This window comes from Rhinolophus sinicus, chromosome 1 (assembly GCF_057876585.1).
Source record: "Rhinolophus sinicus isolate RSI-liver-muscle chromosome 1, RSI-T2T, whole genome shotgun sequence".
Taxonomy (NCBI): Eukaryota; Metazoa; Chordata; class Mammalia; order Chiroptera; family Rhinolophidae; genus Rhinolophus; species Rhinolophus sinicus.
This window is the reverse complement of record NC_142501.1, coordinates 26,650,306-26,664,302: the sequence shown is the minus strand read 5'-3', so window position 1 is coordinate 26,664,302 and position 13,997 is coordinate 26,650,306. Positions and strand designations below refer to the sequence as shown.

Here is a 13,997-nt window from a genome sequence, read left to right as displayed (position 1 = left end):
TGTATTCCATAGTGACTATACCAATTTACATTCCCACCAACTGTATACAAGTGTTCTCTTTTCTCCACATCCTTGCAATACTTATGTCTTGTCTTTTTGGTGATAGAAATTATAACTGTGAGGTACTATCTCATTACAGTTTTGATTTGCATTTTTCTGATGATTAGTGATGTTGACCAAATTTTCCTGTAGCTATATGCCCATTTGAATCTTCTTTGGAAAAAATGTCTATGCAGGTCCTTTGCCCATTTTTAAATCTGATTATTTGGTAGGTTTTTTTTGCTATTGAGTTGTGTGAGTTCATTATGTATTATGAATATTTGCTCCTTATTACACAGGTGGTTTACAAATATTTTCTCCCATTCCATAGTTTCCCTTTTCATTTTGTTGATTGTTTCTTTTGCTATGCAGAAGCTTTTTAATTTGATGTAGTCCCATTTGATTATTTTTGTTTTTGTTGCTTGTACTTTTGGTGTAATGTTTACAAAATTATTGCCAAGACTAAAGCCAAAAAGCTTTTTCTTTATGTTTTTATCTAGGAGTTTTAAGTTTTCACGTCTTACATTTAAGTCTTTAAACCATTTTGAATTAATTACTGTGCGTGGTATAAAATAGGGGTCCCATTTCATTCATTTTCATGTGAGTATCAGGTTTCCATCACCGTTATTGAAGGGACTACCTTTTCCCCATTGACTATTCTTGCTTCTTTGTCAAATATTAGTTGACCATGTATGAATGGATTTATTTCTGGGCTTTCTATGGTGCCCCACTTGTCTGTTTTTATGCTGATTCCATACTGTTTTGATTACTATAGTTTGTAATATAGTTTGAGATGCAGAAATGTGATGCATCCAGCTTTGGTCTTCTTCCTCAGGATTGCTTCCATTATTTGGGGTCTTTTCTTGTTCCAAATGAATTCTAGAATTGTTGAGGGGGGTGGTTCTTTGTGAAAAATACCTTTGGAATCTTGAAAGGTATTGCATTAGATCTATAGATGGCTTTGGGTAGTATGGACAATATTAAATCTTCTAATGCATGAGCATGGGATACCCTTCCATTTATTTGTGCCTTCTTCAATTTCTTTCATCAACATCTTATAGTTTTCAATGTACAGATCTTCCACCTCCTTGTTTAAATTTATTCTTGTGCATTTTATTGTTTTTGATGCTGTTGTAAATGGGACAGTCTTCTTTATTTAATTTTTAGATTATTTATTGTTTGTGTATGGAAATGCAAATTTCTAGATTCTAATGGCACTCACTCTTTAGTGAATCATCATTGCTTGTTCTTGAAAGAGTATACACAAAGAATCATTCTCTTCATCTCCAAGTCACAGGAAGTTGTATCAACCCCGTACATAAAAGGATATGGGGTGGAATCCTTTGGTAATGGCAATTTTGAAGAGTAAGTCTGAACAATGTAAGCTGTTTCTGACTTCTTCTTGAAATTATTAAACAGGAAGGGAGACTCTAGAATAAAAAAGTTATGATAATATTTTTTTAAATACTATTATCCCCACAAACATTTTAAAACATCAGTTGGAAGACCATTGAACTACTCTTAAGAGACTACAAATGGGACACTACATTTCTTCAAAGAATGATACACACCAATATGGGAAAGGAGAATATCTGCAATTCTATAGAGCCAGTATGTATTATAATAATAATAACAATGAAATCTAATTAACATAGTATCCACATATATCTTAGACTAGTTTAGTCTTCCCTTTTTTCAGTTATTTTTCACAAAGAGATTGTCTTTGTTCTTATATTTTCTTAAGATAAGTGATGTAGCTAAATAACTAAACCTGAATATAAATGACAAATGGTGAGGAGAGTACATGTCAAAATTATCAGGAAAGAAGTTTGAAGAAGTATGCGTCTTTTTGCATCAGAATCTTTGTCCCTTAAAATAACTTACTAAAATTATGCAGTGGAGTTCCAGTGCATATAGCTTCATCAACAGAGGGGGATATCTCGGCCAGTGAGCTTCTTTCCCAGGTGGGTAGTTGACAAAATTCCTCCAGCAGTGGTCATGCTCTAAGGAAACAAAACTCCTGGATCATTCAAGAAATACAACAGAAAGTTACTTAAAGAAAGCCCAACTTAAAAATATACCATATATAAAGCCCTTTGGTTTATTTACTGCTGGAGGTGGGCTGGACTTTCCCAGAATCCCTAAAACAAACAAAGTAGATCATTTGAAGATGGCTGAGCAGCCATAGTGGCAAAGTGAAAAAAGGAGTCATATTTTTTATATTTCCCTGCTATAAATTTCAGACCTGGTCCTTTATCTTATCCACTCTGAGATAATCCATCTCCTGGCCCAGAAACATACCACCACCACAGTCTTTCATAAATACTTAAGATTCTTGGTTTTGTTTTTACCTGAGGGTCTCATGATCTGGATAGTCACGCCACAATTAATGAGGTCCCTGAGTCCTTGACGGTTTTGTTGATCCATGTGCCAATAAAGTCGTGCTGCATAAATAACTAAAGTCACACCAGGTCGTTGACTCAAAAATTCTCTAATAGCCTTGGAGCATTCCCAACAGGGACTCCAGGACAAGAACCAGATGATGGAGCAGCTGATGGATGAGCAAAAACGTCTTTCTGAAGTAAATTTTTCTATAAAATTGAGTTCAACATGCTTTGTAGTGTTTTTGCTTGAGTTTCTCCAGATCTTGTGGCTTGTACCCCACTTGATTTCATAGAGCAGACAGGCCTCTTTACGGAGATCTCTGGGGTCAAAGAACATTTCAAATTCCCATGGTTCAATTCTTCTCCTGAAATATAAAAAGCACTCCCATGTTGTTATGCAATTTTTAGAGAAAAACTTAGAAATAACTTTATGCGCCCCTCTTCTATCAGGCAGGCCTAAAACATGACATCTCAGGAAACTTTTTTTGTTTTTTTCTGTTCTATGTCTCAAACGTATCTGGGCTGGTCCACTGGAATTATCAGAGTTTCTGTTACCCACACAGTGAAGAGATTTTTCCCAACTCATGTTATTTGGTTACCACTCTCTCTGTACCATTGCTTGGTAGTCTTGAATTCAGGTATCAATATGTCCTTTTTCTCATTATAGTCTAGTCTTTCTATCTCACACATAGAGGTGCCATGTCCCAATTGTTAATCTTCACTATTACTCAATGGACCATAACTAGATTTTCTCAGGTGTAGAAGCCTTGAATTGTCAACAAAATTCTATTGCCAAGTCTAAGAACAGAGTAATTTAGCTTCAGAATTCTTCCACATTAAATTCTGTATACTAATATCTCATAAGAAAGAAATTCAAATTGCTCTCAATGGCATCTTTAGATTTAACACTCTTCGTGTGTCAAAGCTGTGACTCAGGAAACTCACGATTGTACTGATGACTCTTCTTTCCAAAATGGTTGAGTCATAAGCTTATTACATTCTAATATTTCCCACTCACCCCTTAAGTATTATTACGTAGATCAAGCTTTCCACCCATCATGAGATATTCTATTCCTTGACAAAAGTCCCCCTGTTATAATGATGTTTGGGAACTGGGCATATAATATAAAATATTAAGATAAAATCAAAGTGACAAATAAGTTCCCTGGACCTTTCACTAATGGCTATAAAAATATGTGATTTAAAGAGAGAAGAGCAATAGTAAGACAATAACAGAACAAAACTGGAAGATAATTTATTTAAACAGGAACCAAAAGACATAGAAAGCAATAACCATAGAAAATGAAGTTGGAAAAGAAAAAAAGAAAGAATGGGAGCACAGTAAAAAAGAAAAGGAACAATAAGGTAAGCTATAGTCCTCCAGCTCTTAAACACTCACTTATTCTTGTTGAATTAAATGCACAATATGATAGTACTATTCTTACCTGGAGGTGGGATCGCCAGCTGAAGGACCTGTTAACCAAGAGATAAGTATGTCAAATAATACCCATACACAAATTGAGCTGCTGAGAAAAAAAATGCTCTATTCTTCAAACTGCAAACCATATCAGAAAATGGAGTTTAAAAAATTTCTTCTGGATTAATTGAATTAGAGCAGGTCATTGTATCAAGAAAAGCAAGATTTTTAAGGACCATACTGAAATCCATTTGCCCAGTTCTAAACCAGGTAATCCTTCAGGCTTCAACAAGAATGAGCGAAATGGAAAAGTCACTTTTCAGAGGCTTCTGGGTATAATTTCTATGCGCCCCCACGGCATCGTGTACTTCCTTCATCATAGCAATTATCATACTCCCAGATGGCTCAGTTGGTTGGAGCGCATCCTCTCAACACAAGGTTGCCGGTTTTACTCCCGCAAGGGATGGTGGGCTGCACCCCCTGCAACTAGTAACGGCAACTGGACCTGGAGCTGAGCTGCGCCCTCCACAATTAAGACTGAAAGGAAAACAACTTCACTTGGAAAAAAGGCCTGGAAGTACACACTCTTCCCCAATAAAGTCCTGTTCCCCTTCCCCCAATAAAATCTTAAAAAAAAAAAAAAAGAATAGATACTTATTGAATAAATGACTGAATGAACTTCATTATACAACTACTCCACTTCAGAATATATACTGGGGGTGCCAAAAAAATGCATACCATTTTAAGACATGTTATCTATGTGTTACTTTTCAAAGTTGAATTGAATTATATAGCAATGTGTAGTATGGTGTTCGCTCAAAAGATGGTGTTAATGAAATGAATGCTAGCATCATTCATTGTATTACAATTTTAATACAGTTTTTTCCTTCCTTAAAACGTGTACACATTTTTTTTGGCACCCTCTGTATATATGTACATTATATATATATGAGAAACTGGATTTCTCATACATTGCTACTAGAAATGTAAATTGGTACAGCCACTCTGGGAAACTGGCAATTTCTTAGGGAAAAAAAAGAAACAAACAACTGAAAATGAAGCTACTTTGGGGCGGCTGGTTAACTCAGTTGGTTAGAGCGCGATGCTCATCACACCAGAGCTACCAGTTCGATCCCCACATAGGCCAGCGTGAGCTGCGCCCTCCACAACTAGATTGAAACAACTACTTGACTCGGAGCTGATGGGTCCTGGAAAAACACACTTAAAATAAATAAAAGTAAAAAAAAAAAAAGAGAAAATACAGCTACCATGCAACCCAGAAGTTGCACTCCTGGATATTTATCTCAGAGACAGGAAAACTTAGGTTCACACAAAAGCCTGTATACAAATGTTCATATCAGCTTTGTTTGTAATATCTAAAATGTGGAACAGCTTGACATCTTTCAATAAGTGAATAGTTAAACAATTTGTGGCACATTTATATCGTGGAATACTACTCAGCAATAAAAAGGAACAAACTATTGATACATGCAACAGCTTCCCCAAGTGAAACTGGGGAAATATGAGTAAAATTTGTGGATTGTGTCAATGTTAATATCCTGGTTGTGATATTACTCTGTAATTTTGCAAAATGCAACTTTGGGGGGAACTGAGCAAGATGTATAAGGAACCTGTATTATTCCTTGAGGCTACATGTTTTAAGCTACAATGATCTCGATTAAGATTACAATTTACAGAGAGTATTTCGTAGTGTGGAGAGAAGCTGGGACATCTCTGGCTTAGTAGACTCCAGAAGGAGGAGAAAAGACATCTGCATAAGTGATGAATAAAAAAACCCAAAACATTTGCAAAGAGCATATAGAAAGATATTACTGAACAAGCAAAAAAGAGAACAAAACTTCAGTTGGAGCTCAGTGGTTACTGAAGGCATTGACAGCAAAATCTTGCTACATAAAGGATCTCAAAGGTGACAAAATTCTCTCTTTGAATCATGTTAACCTGGAAGGAGGGAAAGAAAGAAGCCGCAATGACTGCCCTTAGGAAAAGGAGAGAATAGTAGGGTCAGCAGCAGGACTGGGAGCTGGGAACTAAAAGTTGATGTGGTATGATTCAGTCACCTGAGTTCCCAACATGCAAGGTGTCAGGGAATGGATACATTATTCCCCCTTTATCTGGGGGGAGAAGTTCCAGGACCCCGAGTGAATGCCTGAAACCTCAGATATACCATACCCTATATGCTAGTATTTTTTCCTATACATGATACCTATGGTAAAGTTTAATTTATAAATTAAGCACAGTAAGACATTAACAACAATAACTAACAATAAAATAGAAAACTATAACAATATACTATAATGAAAGATATGTAAATGTGGTCTTTCTCTCTCTCAAAACATCTTAATTGTACTGTACTCACCTTTGTACTTAAAGGAAGCACTTTATTATGGCTTCTCTTTGGCATATTCAAATAGCCAGCATCATTACTCTTGAGCTTTGGCCATTATTAGGTAAAATAAGGGTTACTCAAACACAAGCACTATGATACCATAACAGTCAATCTGATAACCAAGACAGCTGCTAAGTGACTACCCTGTTTCCCAGAAAATAAGACTTAGCCGGACAATCAGCTCTAATGCATCTTTTGGAGCAAAAATTAATATAAGACCCGATATTATATTATTTATGTTATGTTATGTTATGTTATGTTATGTTATGTTATGTTATGTTATGTTATGTTATGTTATGTTATGTTATGTTATGTTATGTTATATTAAAGACCGGGTCTTATATTATAATAAAATAAGACCAGGTATATTGTATTATATTATACTATGTTATGTTATATTATAATATTATATTAAAGACCCGGTCTTATATTATAGTAAAATAAGACCGAGTCTTATATTAATTTTTACTCCAAAAGACGCATTAGAGCTGATTGTCCAGCTAGGTCTTATTTTCGGGGAAACACAGTAACAAGCAGAGAGAGTATACAGTGTGGATACACCAGACAAAGGGACGATTCATGTCCTGGGTGGGACAGAGCAGGAAGGCAGTAGATTTATTAGATTTCATCATGTGACTCAGAATGGCATGCAATTTAAAACTTATGAATTATTTATTTCTGGATTTCATTTAATATTTTCAAACTGCATTTGAACTGCAAACTGCAGGTAACTGAAACCATGGAAAGTGAAACTGTGAGTAAGGGGGGGGACTACTGTAACCCTGATCCCTCCTTCAGTCAAAAGATGCCTAGAATAGCCAAGAGCCTGGTTGGTCCCTACCCTTCAATTTGCTATCACACAGGAACAAAATACCCAGAACAGCCAAGAAAAGGGTACTAGTGACCAGCAGATAAGTCACCCCTGGAACCTGGCAAACTACAGTCTGTATGGGATGTAGGGGATTACTTATATATCCTTTCAACAGGTGTTAATTGAGAGCCTACTAAATATTAGGCACTCTTCTTAGTACAGGAACAAGGAACAAAACAAATCCCTATCATTACATTTACAGAGGGAGAGAGACGATAGGTAAACAAATACATATATTAATTCAGTAGTGACAAGTGTTATGGAAAGTATCGTAAAGAGATCAAAGGTAATGGTGCGACAAGGGTACCTTGCCAGAGGTTGGTCATGGAGGGCCTTTTTGAAGAGGCATATTTAAGAAGAGAATTGAATGTAAAGTGAAGCAAGACACGTGGACATCAGGGAGGGCATTCCAAGAAAAGGGAACAGCAAGTGCAAAAGTGGGGAGGTCTTGACATGTTCAAGGAAGAGCAAGGAGTAGGCTTGCTAGGTCAGAATGATCAAGATATAAAACGATAGGAAATGAGCCTGACCATATAGGGTCTTCTAAGTCATGGGTTTTATTCTAAGTATAGTGGGAAGCCATTAGAGAGTATAAAGATGATTCAAGTAAAAGTACTGGATTTTAGAGGCCGTGCCTCTCAAGACTCAGAGCTTTGGGGATGAAATGGGCATTGACCTGGCCTGGATTCAGAACAGCCATGGTGCAGAATTCTAAAACTTGGAGAGCAGAAAGACAACTCATTTGTTTTATTTGGGGGAATATAGGCATTTATATTGGCAACAAGAACTCATGTTAAGGATTTACCCTCTGCTTATTTGGAAGCCAAAGTTTGTCTGGGGAGGCAGGAGAAAGGGATCACATATCAAAAGGCAGTTACCATCACCAGTCTCTCTTTTCCAAGAAAGCAGAGATCCATGAAGTTTGAGACACAGAACATGAGGTTTCCCCCCATGACATCCCTTCTCAGTGGGTCAGAGAGAGAGGAAAAAAGTCACTCTTACCTCTGAAGGTGAAGTGGCTGTGTGGAGATGTAGGCAGGAGATTCAGTCCACCCTCCCAGCCAAACTTTAACTCTGAGATGTTATTTTTGAACCAAGAAGAGTCACAATATCTGGGAGACACTTCCTCCAAAACAGGAGGTGCTCTGCCCAAGGCTCCGTGTGTGTGTGTGTGTGAGTGTGTGGTGTGTTTGTATGGGTGTTGTGGGGTCCAGAATGTGCTACTGAGGCATACAAATTGCTTTGAACTGGAGACATCTGAAAATAGACATTTCCCCCTGAAATTCTTTATATTCCTAAAAGCAGAGCTTCCCAAAAGGACTCAAAATAAATAGAACACAAAGAACTCAACCCTGTTGCCAGTGGTAAGAGTCAATCCAGCTCAAATCCCACCTCATCTGAAAATTATTTTCTCCCACAGCCTGAAGTATTCCCCCTATCCCATGAATTCTTTAAAGTTAAGAAACTAAACCTTAAATAATTAACGTGCCCTTGTGCTATCACTACTCTTGCTATCTTAAACCGTTATTTAACAGTTGTATATTTTACGTAATTTTTTTATTATGGTGAAACAAGCATCGATTTAGTGTCATTTGATCAAAATCATTTGTGGATGAATAGTTAGTAATAACAATAATAAATCTTATTTAAGAATAAAATTAATATATGAATAAATAGGAAAGTTGGAAAATGCCCAAGGAGACACACACACACACACACACACACACACACACACACACACACACACAGGGTTTCTGCACTTTTCAAGAATATGGAGCTTATTAGGCCCCTCATCCATTTTACCTTGGTCTGAAGCCATGGCGCTGTGTCACTGGACTTTTCCCCCTGCAGCTATATATGGTGCGATTGCTCCTGCCAGCTACATGTCTGAACATTGTTTCTTGAGGTGTGACCACTGCCACAGGCTTGGGCAGAGGATGACTCATTCCTGAGTCTCAGGCAGTTACTAGGTTTCTAGACAGTAAAAACAGGTAGCAGATTAAGAGGGAAGTTAGAGTGGGATTTTATATCCGTGGGTTGATAAGAAGGCTTATGATGAAAATAATTAATCCTATCGAGTAAATCACTGGGGATATCCAAATTACAAAATTCTTTCCCGATAACATCTGAATTTAGGAACATTTCCCTTTCCATCATTCTTTTGGCGAGAACAGAGGCAGAACAGAGAAGGGAGAATTGACCTGGTTCTGTAACTTGAAGCTTTCCAATGTTACCTGGGGAAGACACTGTGGACTTGCCCTTTGGCAATTCCCTTATTTCTAACTTCCTCTTATTTTGCTCTTTGGCCCTAATCCTGTTGGAAAAGGGAGGGGCACTGATAGATGCAAAATCAGAAGGACTTTGGCTTCTGAGTCAGGTAATTAGGTCATCTCTCTTCCTTCTTGAAGCTAAGGCTGTGTATGGCCAAGTCCATTTATGCTCTTTTATGCTGGCTCTCGCTCCTCTGAGTTTCAATACACATTCTCAGAATGGAGGTCACTCTCAAGACCCTTTTTGGCGCGGTGTCTAGCTTCTTGGCATCACAAGTAAAAAATTAAACGAGACACAGAAATATAGTGGTGAAAGAGCAGTTTATTAGAAGTGAAAGTACACTCCAAAGAGTTAGGAGCGGGCCGAACACAAAACAGTGGCTCAAAAGGCTCAAAGGGCTCAAGGGTTCAAGGGCTCATTATTAGAAGAAAAAGTACACTCCAAGGGTTTGCAGCGGGCCCCCGAGCAAAAGCAAGGCTCAAAAGGCCCTGACTGGCGAGGACTTAGGAGTTCTTATTTCCTTCTCTTCTAGAATGGCCTACTCCTCTCTAATTGTGGGGCTGCTTTGTTGATACCTATGATTGATAATGGCTAATGGCTATGGTAAACAAGGGCAAGTTTGGTCAGAGAGGGGAGGTCTTTTGGGCGGTAATTTTCCATAGACTATGTTGGACATGCAGGAATGTTACGTGATGTATCCAGGCATCTCGGAGACCCAATTCCTGTCTCTAACTGCCTGCCTTATGTCCCCCTTGAGAGATGTGATCCCCATAAGTCTCTATGGGAAGTTGAGGGACAGATCTCCTCTCCTGTATCTGCTTCCTGCTGAATGTGGCCGCTGTCCCTGCCTATTGGGGATTCATAGAACTCCCATCCTATCTGATCTTAGATGAGGGGAAGGGGTCTCGAGATCTGCCTGGAGGACCATGCTGACCTCTGTGGTCGGAATGTACTGGAAGTCACTTGTATCCTAAGGGCTCCTAGATGAGGAGAGATAGATTTTAATTAATAGAGTTAAAAGTGTTGGCCCAAGAAGCAGGATTCAAAGCCATTGACGAAGGGTGACTGCTGATGAAAAATTGTTCAGCTTCATGGAGCCTGGCCTTTCTTCTGGTTTAACCAGTCATTCAGTTATTGTTCACCTGGGAGCTAGGCCTCGAAAAAACACTGTGCCACAATGACCATAGTCAATAGACATTAATCACAAACTTGAGGGTAATTACCTAAAGCAGGGGGTAGGAGGTTTCTATGATTCAGGTTAAAAACAAGCTATTATTTACAGTAAAGAAACTGATTTGAAAAAATGATTATAACCAAGGGCTACAGAGCCAAAACACTAGAGATAAGAAAATTTAGAGTTTCTATAGTGAGAAGCCCTTTCGTTTGGACCATATCACTAAAGTTCCCTCCAGGATCTCAAATCTAGAGCGCCTAAACTTCGAATCTCAAATCCTATGAACCTAATATCTGAACCTTAAATATAAGACTTTCCTTAATAATGAAAGACAAGCTGGAGACCCCACAAAATGAAGCAGTTGTTTGGAGTGGCAGTTGAAAGTTTTGAAGAAGGAGCAGAAGTGCCACACCATAAATGAAGATGTTCCTTCAGAAGCCAAGAGCTTCAAATTTAGGTATGAGTGGTGGGGAGAATAATGGCCCTCCCAAAGATGGTCACCTCCTATTCTCTGGAACCTTCTAAAGGCAAAAGTGACTTTGAAGATGTGATTAGGGTAAAGAGCTTGAGGTAGGGAGATGATCCTGGATCATCTGGGTGGGCCCAATCTAATCACACGGACCCTTATAAGAGGGAAGCAGAAGAGCCAGTCAGTCAGAGGACATGTAAAGATGAAAGTGGAGGCCTGAGTAATGTAGTAACTGGCTGGAAGGGTGCCATGATTCAAGGAATGAGTACAGCCTCTAGAAACTGGAAAAGGCAAGGAAATGGATTCTTCCCTGGAGCCTCGAAAAAGAATACTGCCCTGATGACATCTTGATTTTAGCCCAGTGAGACCCTATTTTATACTTCTGACCTCCAGATCTGTAAAATAATTTATGCTGTTTTACACAACTAAGTATGTGGTAATTTGTTATGGCAGCTATAGGGAACTAATACAGTGAGACATATAGGAGGCACATATGCAATAGTTAAGGTGGTATATCATTTGAGTTCGTTTCTAGTAGAATTCCTATTGAATGCTTGATCCATCTTCTGTTTTGTTTTAGAAAACTCAGATCTATCAGATAAGATAGACTGCCATGACATTCATTATTCGTAAAAGAGGTCGAAGACAGGTCAGTGTCCTGTTCCTGGAAATTTATGAGTTTTAAAAAATGCACACATATATTTATGTAACCATTCCACAATTAGGATATTTAAGATTCTCATCACCCAAAAAAGTTCTCTGTCTGTTTGCAGTCAGTCCTCCCACTCCCAGTCCCAGGCAATCGCCGATATTTCTTTCACTATAGTTTGCACAGTTCTATTAGATTCAGATAAATGGAATCATATAATGGTTTTGCTCAGTAAAACTGATCTATGTGTTTAGATGTATCAGTGTCATTTCTTTTTATTGCTGGGTAGAATCCATTATATGAGTATACTACACTTTGTTTATTGATTCACCCACTGATGGACACTGGGTTATTTCCAATTTTAGGTTATGTATAAAGGTGATATAAAAATTTGTGTACAATTCTTTCTGTAAACATGTTTCTTTTTCCTTCTTTTGGGTAAAGAACCTGGAAATGGAATTGCTGGATCAAACACGTAAGTATATATTTAACTTTAAAGAAAATGCCAAATTGTTATACCAGTTTACAGTCTCCACAGGAATACATGAGTTTCAGTTACTCCACATCCTCACCAACACTTGGTAATGTCAGCCTTTTTAGGTGCAGTCATTTTTGTGGTTGTGTGGTATTGTTTAAGGGCCCATCAGCTCCAAGTCGAGGTCCTTCAATCTAATTGTGGAGGGCGCAGCTCAGCTCCAAGTCCAGTCGCCATTTTCAGTCTTAATTGCAGGGGGCACAGCCCACCATCCCACGCGGGAATTGAACCGGCAACCTTGTTGTTAAGAGCTCACGCTCTAACCAACTGAGCCATCCAGCCTCCCCTAATGGTGATTTTTAATTGGCAATTTCCTGATTATTAATGATGTTTAGTACCTTTTCATGTGCTTATTATTTATATGTCTTCTTTTCTGAAGTCTGAGTATTTTATCCATTTTTTATTAGGTTGTCTCCTTACTGAATTATGAAACATCTTTATATATTATGGATACAATTCCTTGGTGATATCTGTATATGTATGTTTCTCAGTCTCTGGCTTGGCTTTTCATTTCCTTAATGATGTCTTTTGAAAAACAGTTCTCAATTTTAATGAAGTTTAATTTATAAATTTGATTTTTAAATTTTTGTTAGTTTCAGGCATATAAAGCAAAATAATAATTAGACATTTACACCCCTCACAATCAATTTGATTTCTTTTTTGTGGTTAATGTTTCTTGGATCTTGTCTATAAAGTCAATTACTTACTCAAAGGACACGAAGATGGTTTTGATTGTAAGTGATACTGGTTTTTAAATTTTATTTTCTAACTCAGAAAGATAAATTTTACATTATTCCAACATGGCAAAGGTAATGGTTGCAAAATTCGTGATAAATTTTTGTCCAAAAATAGTGTACCAGCTTGCTAAGTAAACAATTAAACACACACAAAAGGGTGATAGAAGACTATCTGCCCATTTAAACCACTTAAAATTAGGGAAAAGAGGCAGCCGGATCAGTTGGTTAGAGCGTGAGCTCTGAGCAACAGGGTTGCCAGTTCCATTCCCACATAGGCCTGGGAAAACCACTGTTCCCCAATGAAGTCCTGGAAATACATACTGCTCCCATTCCCCAATAAAATCTTTACAAAAAAAAAAAAAAAATTAGGAAACGTATTTATGGTTGCATGTAATCACTGCCAATGATTTCTGCACCAAAAAAAGGTGATAAAAGTGTTTCGGGAGTCTCCGTTCTTCTTGCTGACGAGGTGAAAAATCTGGGTGGGGTGAGGGAGTTACATATTGATTTGGTGGGGGAAAATGTGGTGCAGTCTCTTTCACAGGAAGGTATGACCTCCTAAGCTGGGTGGCATCTGTTGATTCAGATCCTTATCTTGCTCCAGACTATCTCTTGTCATCTCTTGTTGTAAAAACAGGTATGTGGCTAGAGGCAGTTAAAGCTATGAGCTTTTTCTGTAGGCACTATGGACCTCCTCCCACCCCTCCTCCGTCTCCTACATTTCCTGACCTGTACCTAACAAAAGCAACAGATCTTTGCCCTTTCCTATTAAAGCAAATGCCTCTTTTTGGTCACACGCTCCTCAAAAATCAAGATTCAGATCTTAGACATGAGCTTCAAGTATTCCACTCACAAGCAAAGCACAGAAACCTTTATGATAATAGTTGCAGTGCTTAATACTGTTTTGAGTAGAAAATAAAGGGGTGAGAAAAAAATCTTTAGTGTCCTGATATTTATGCCTCACTTCTTATTTTAAAAGCAACAAGTTTAGGCCTGACCTGATTTGGGGATGCGTCATTTTGCAACAAACTCTCCTGAGGCAGA

General features: G+C 38.0%; 1 protein-coding gene across 1 annotated transcript; it reads right to left on the bottom strand.

Annotated features, from left to right (window-relative positions):
* Positions 1-1,242: 1,242 nt before the first annotated feature.
* APOBEC1 (apolipoprotein B mRNA editing enzyme catalytic subunit 1) lies at positions 1,243-8,937 on the bottom strand. Its single transcript, XM_019713467.3, has 5 exons — positions 8,922-8,937; positions 3,869-3,896; positions 2,391-2,788; positions 1,924-2,042; positions 1,243-1,469 (listed from the first exon to the last, which is right to left on the bottom strand). Exons 1-5 carry the CDS (start codon positions 8,935-8,937, stop codon positions 1,320-1,322), a joined length of 711 nt encoding a protein of 236 aa, XP_019569026.3. The 3' UTR covers positions 1,243-1,319.
* Positions 8,938-13,997: the final 5,060 nt, after the last annotated feature.

Excerpts from the sequence above, each read along its gene's own strand:
- APOBEC1 (XM_019713467.3), bottom strand. Across the intron at positions 2,789-3,868 it reads GCTGGCGATCCCACCTCCAG|GAGAAGAATTGAACCATGGG; the intron begins GTAAGAATAGTA and ends TTTATATTTCAG. Across the intron at positions 2,043-2,390 it reads CCAGATCATGAGACCCTCAG|AGCATGACCACTGCTGGAGG; the intron begins GTAAAAACAAAA and ends TTGTTTCCTTAG.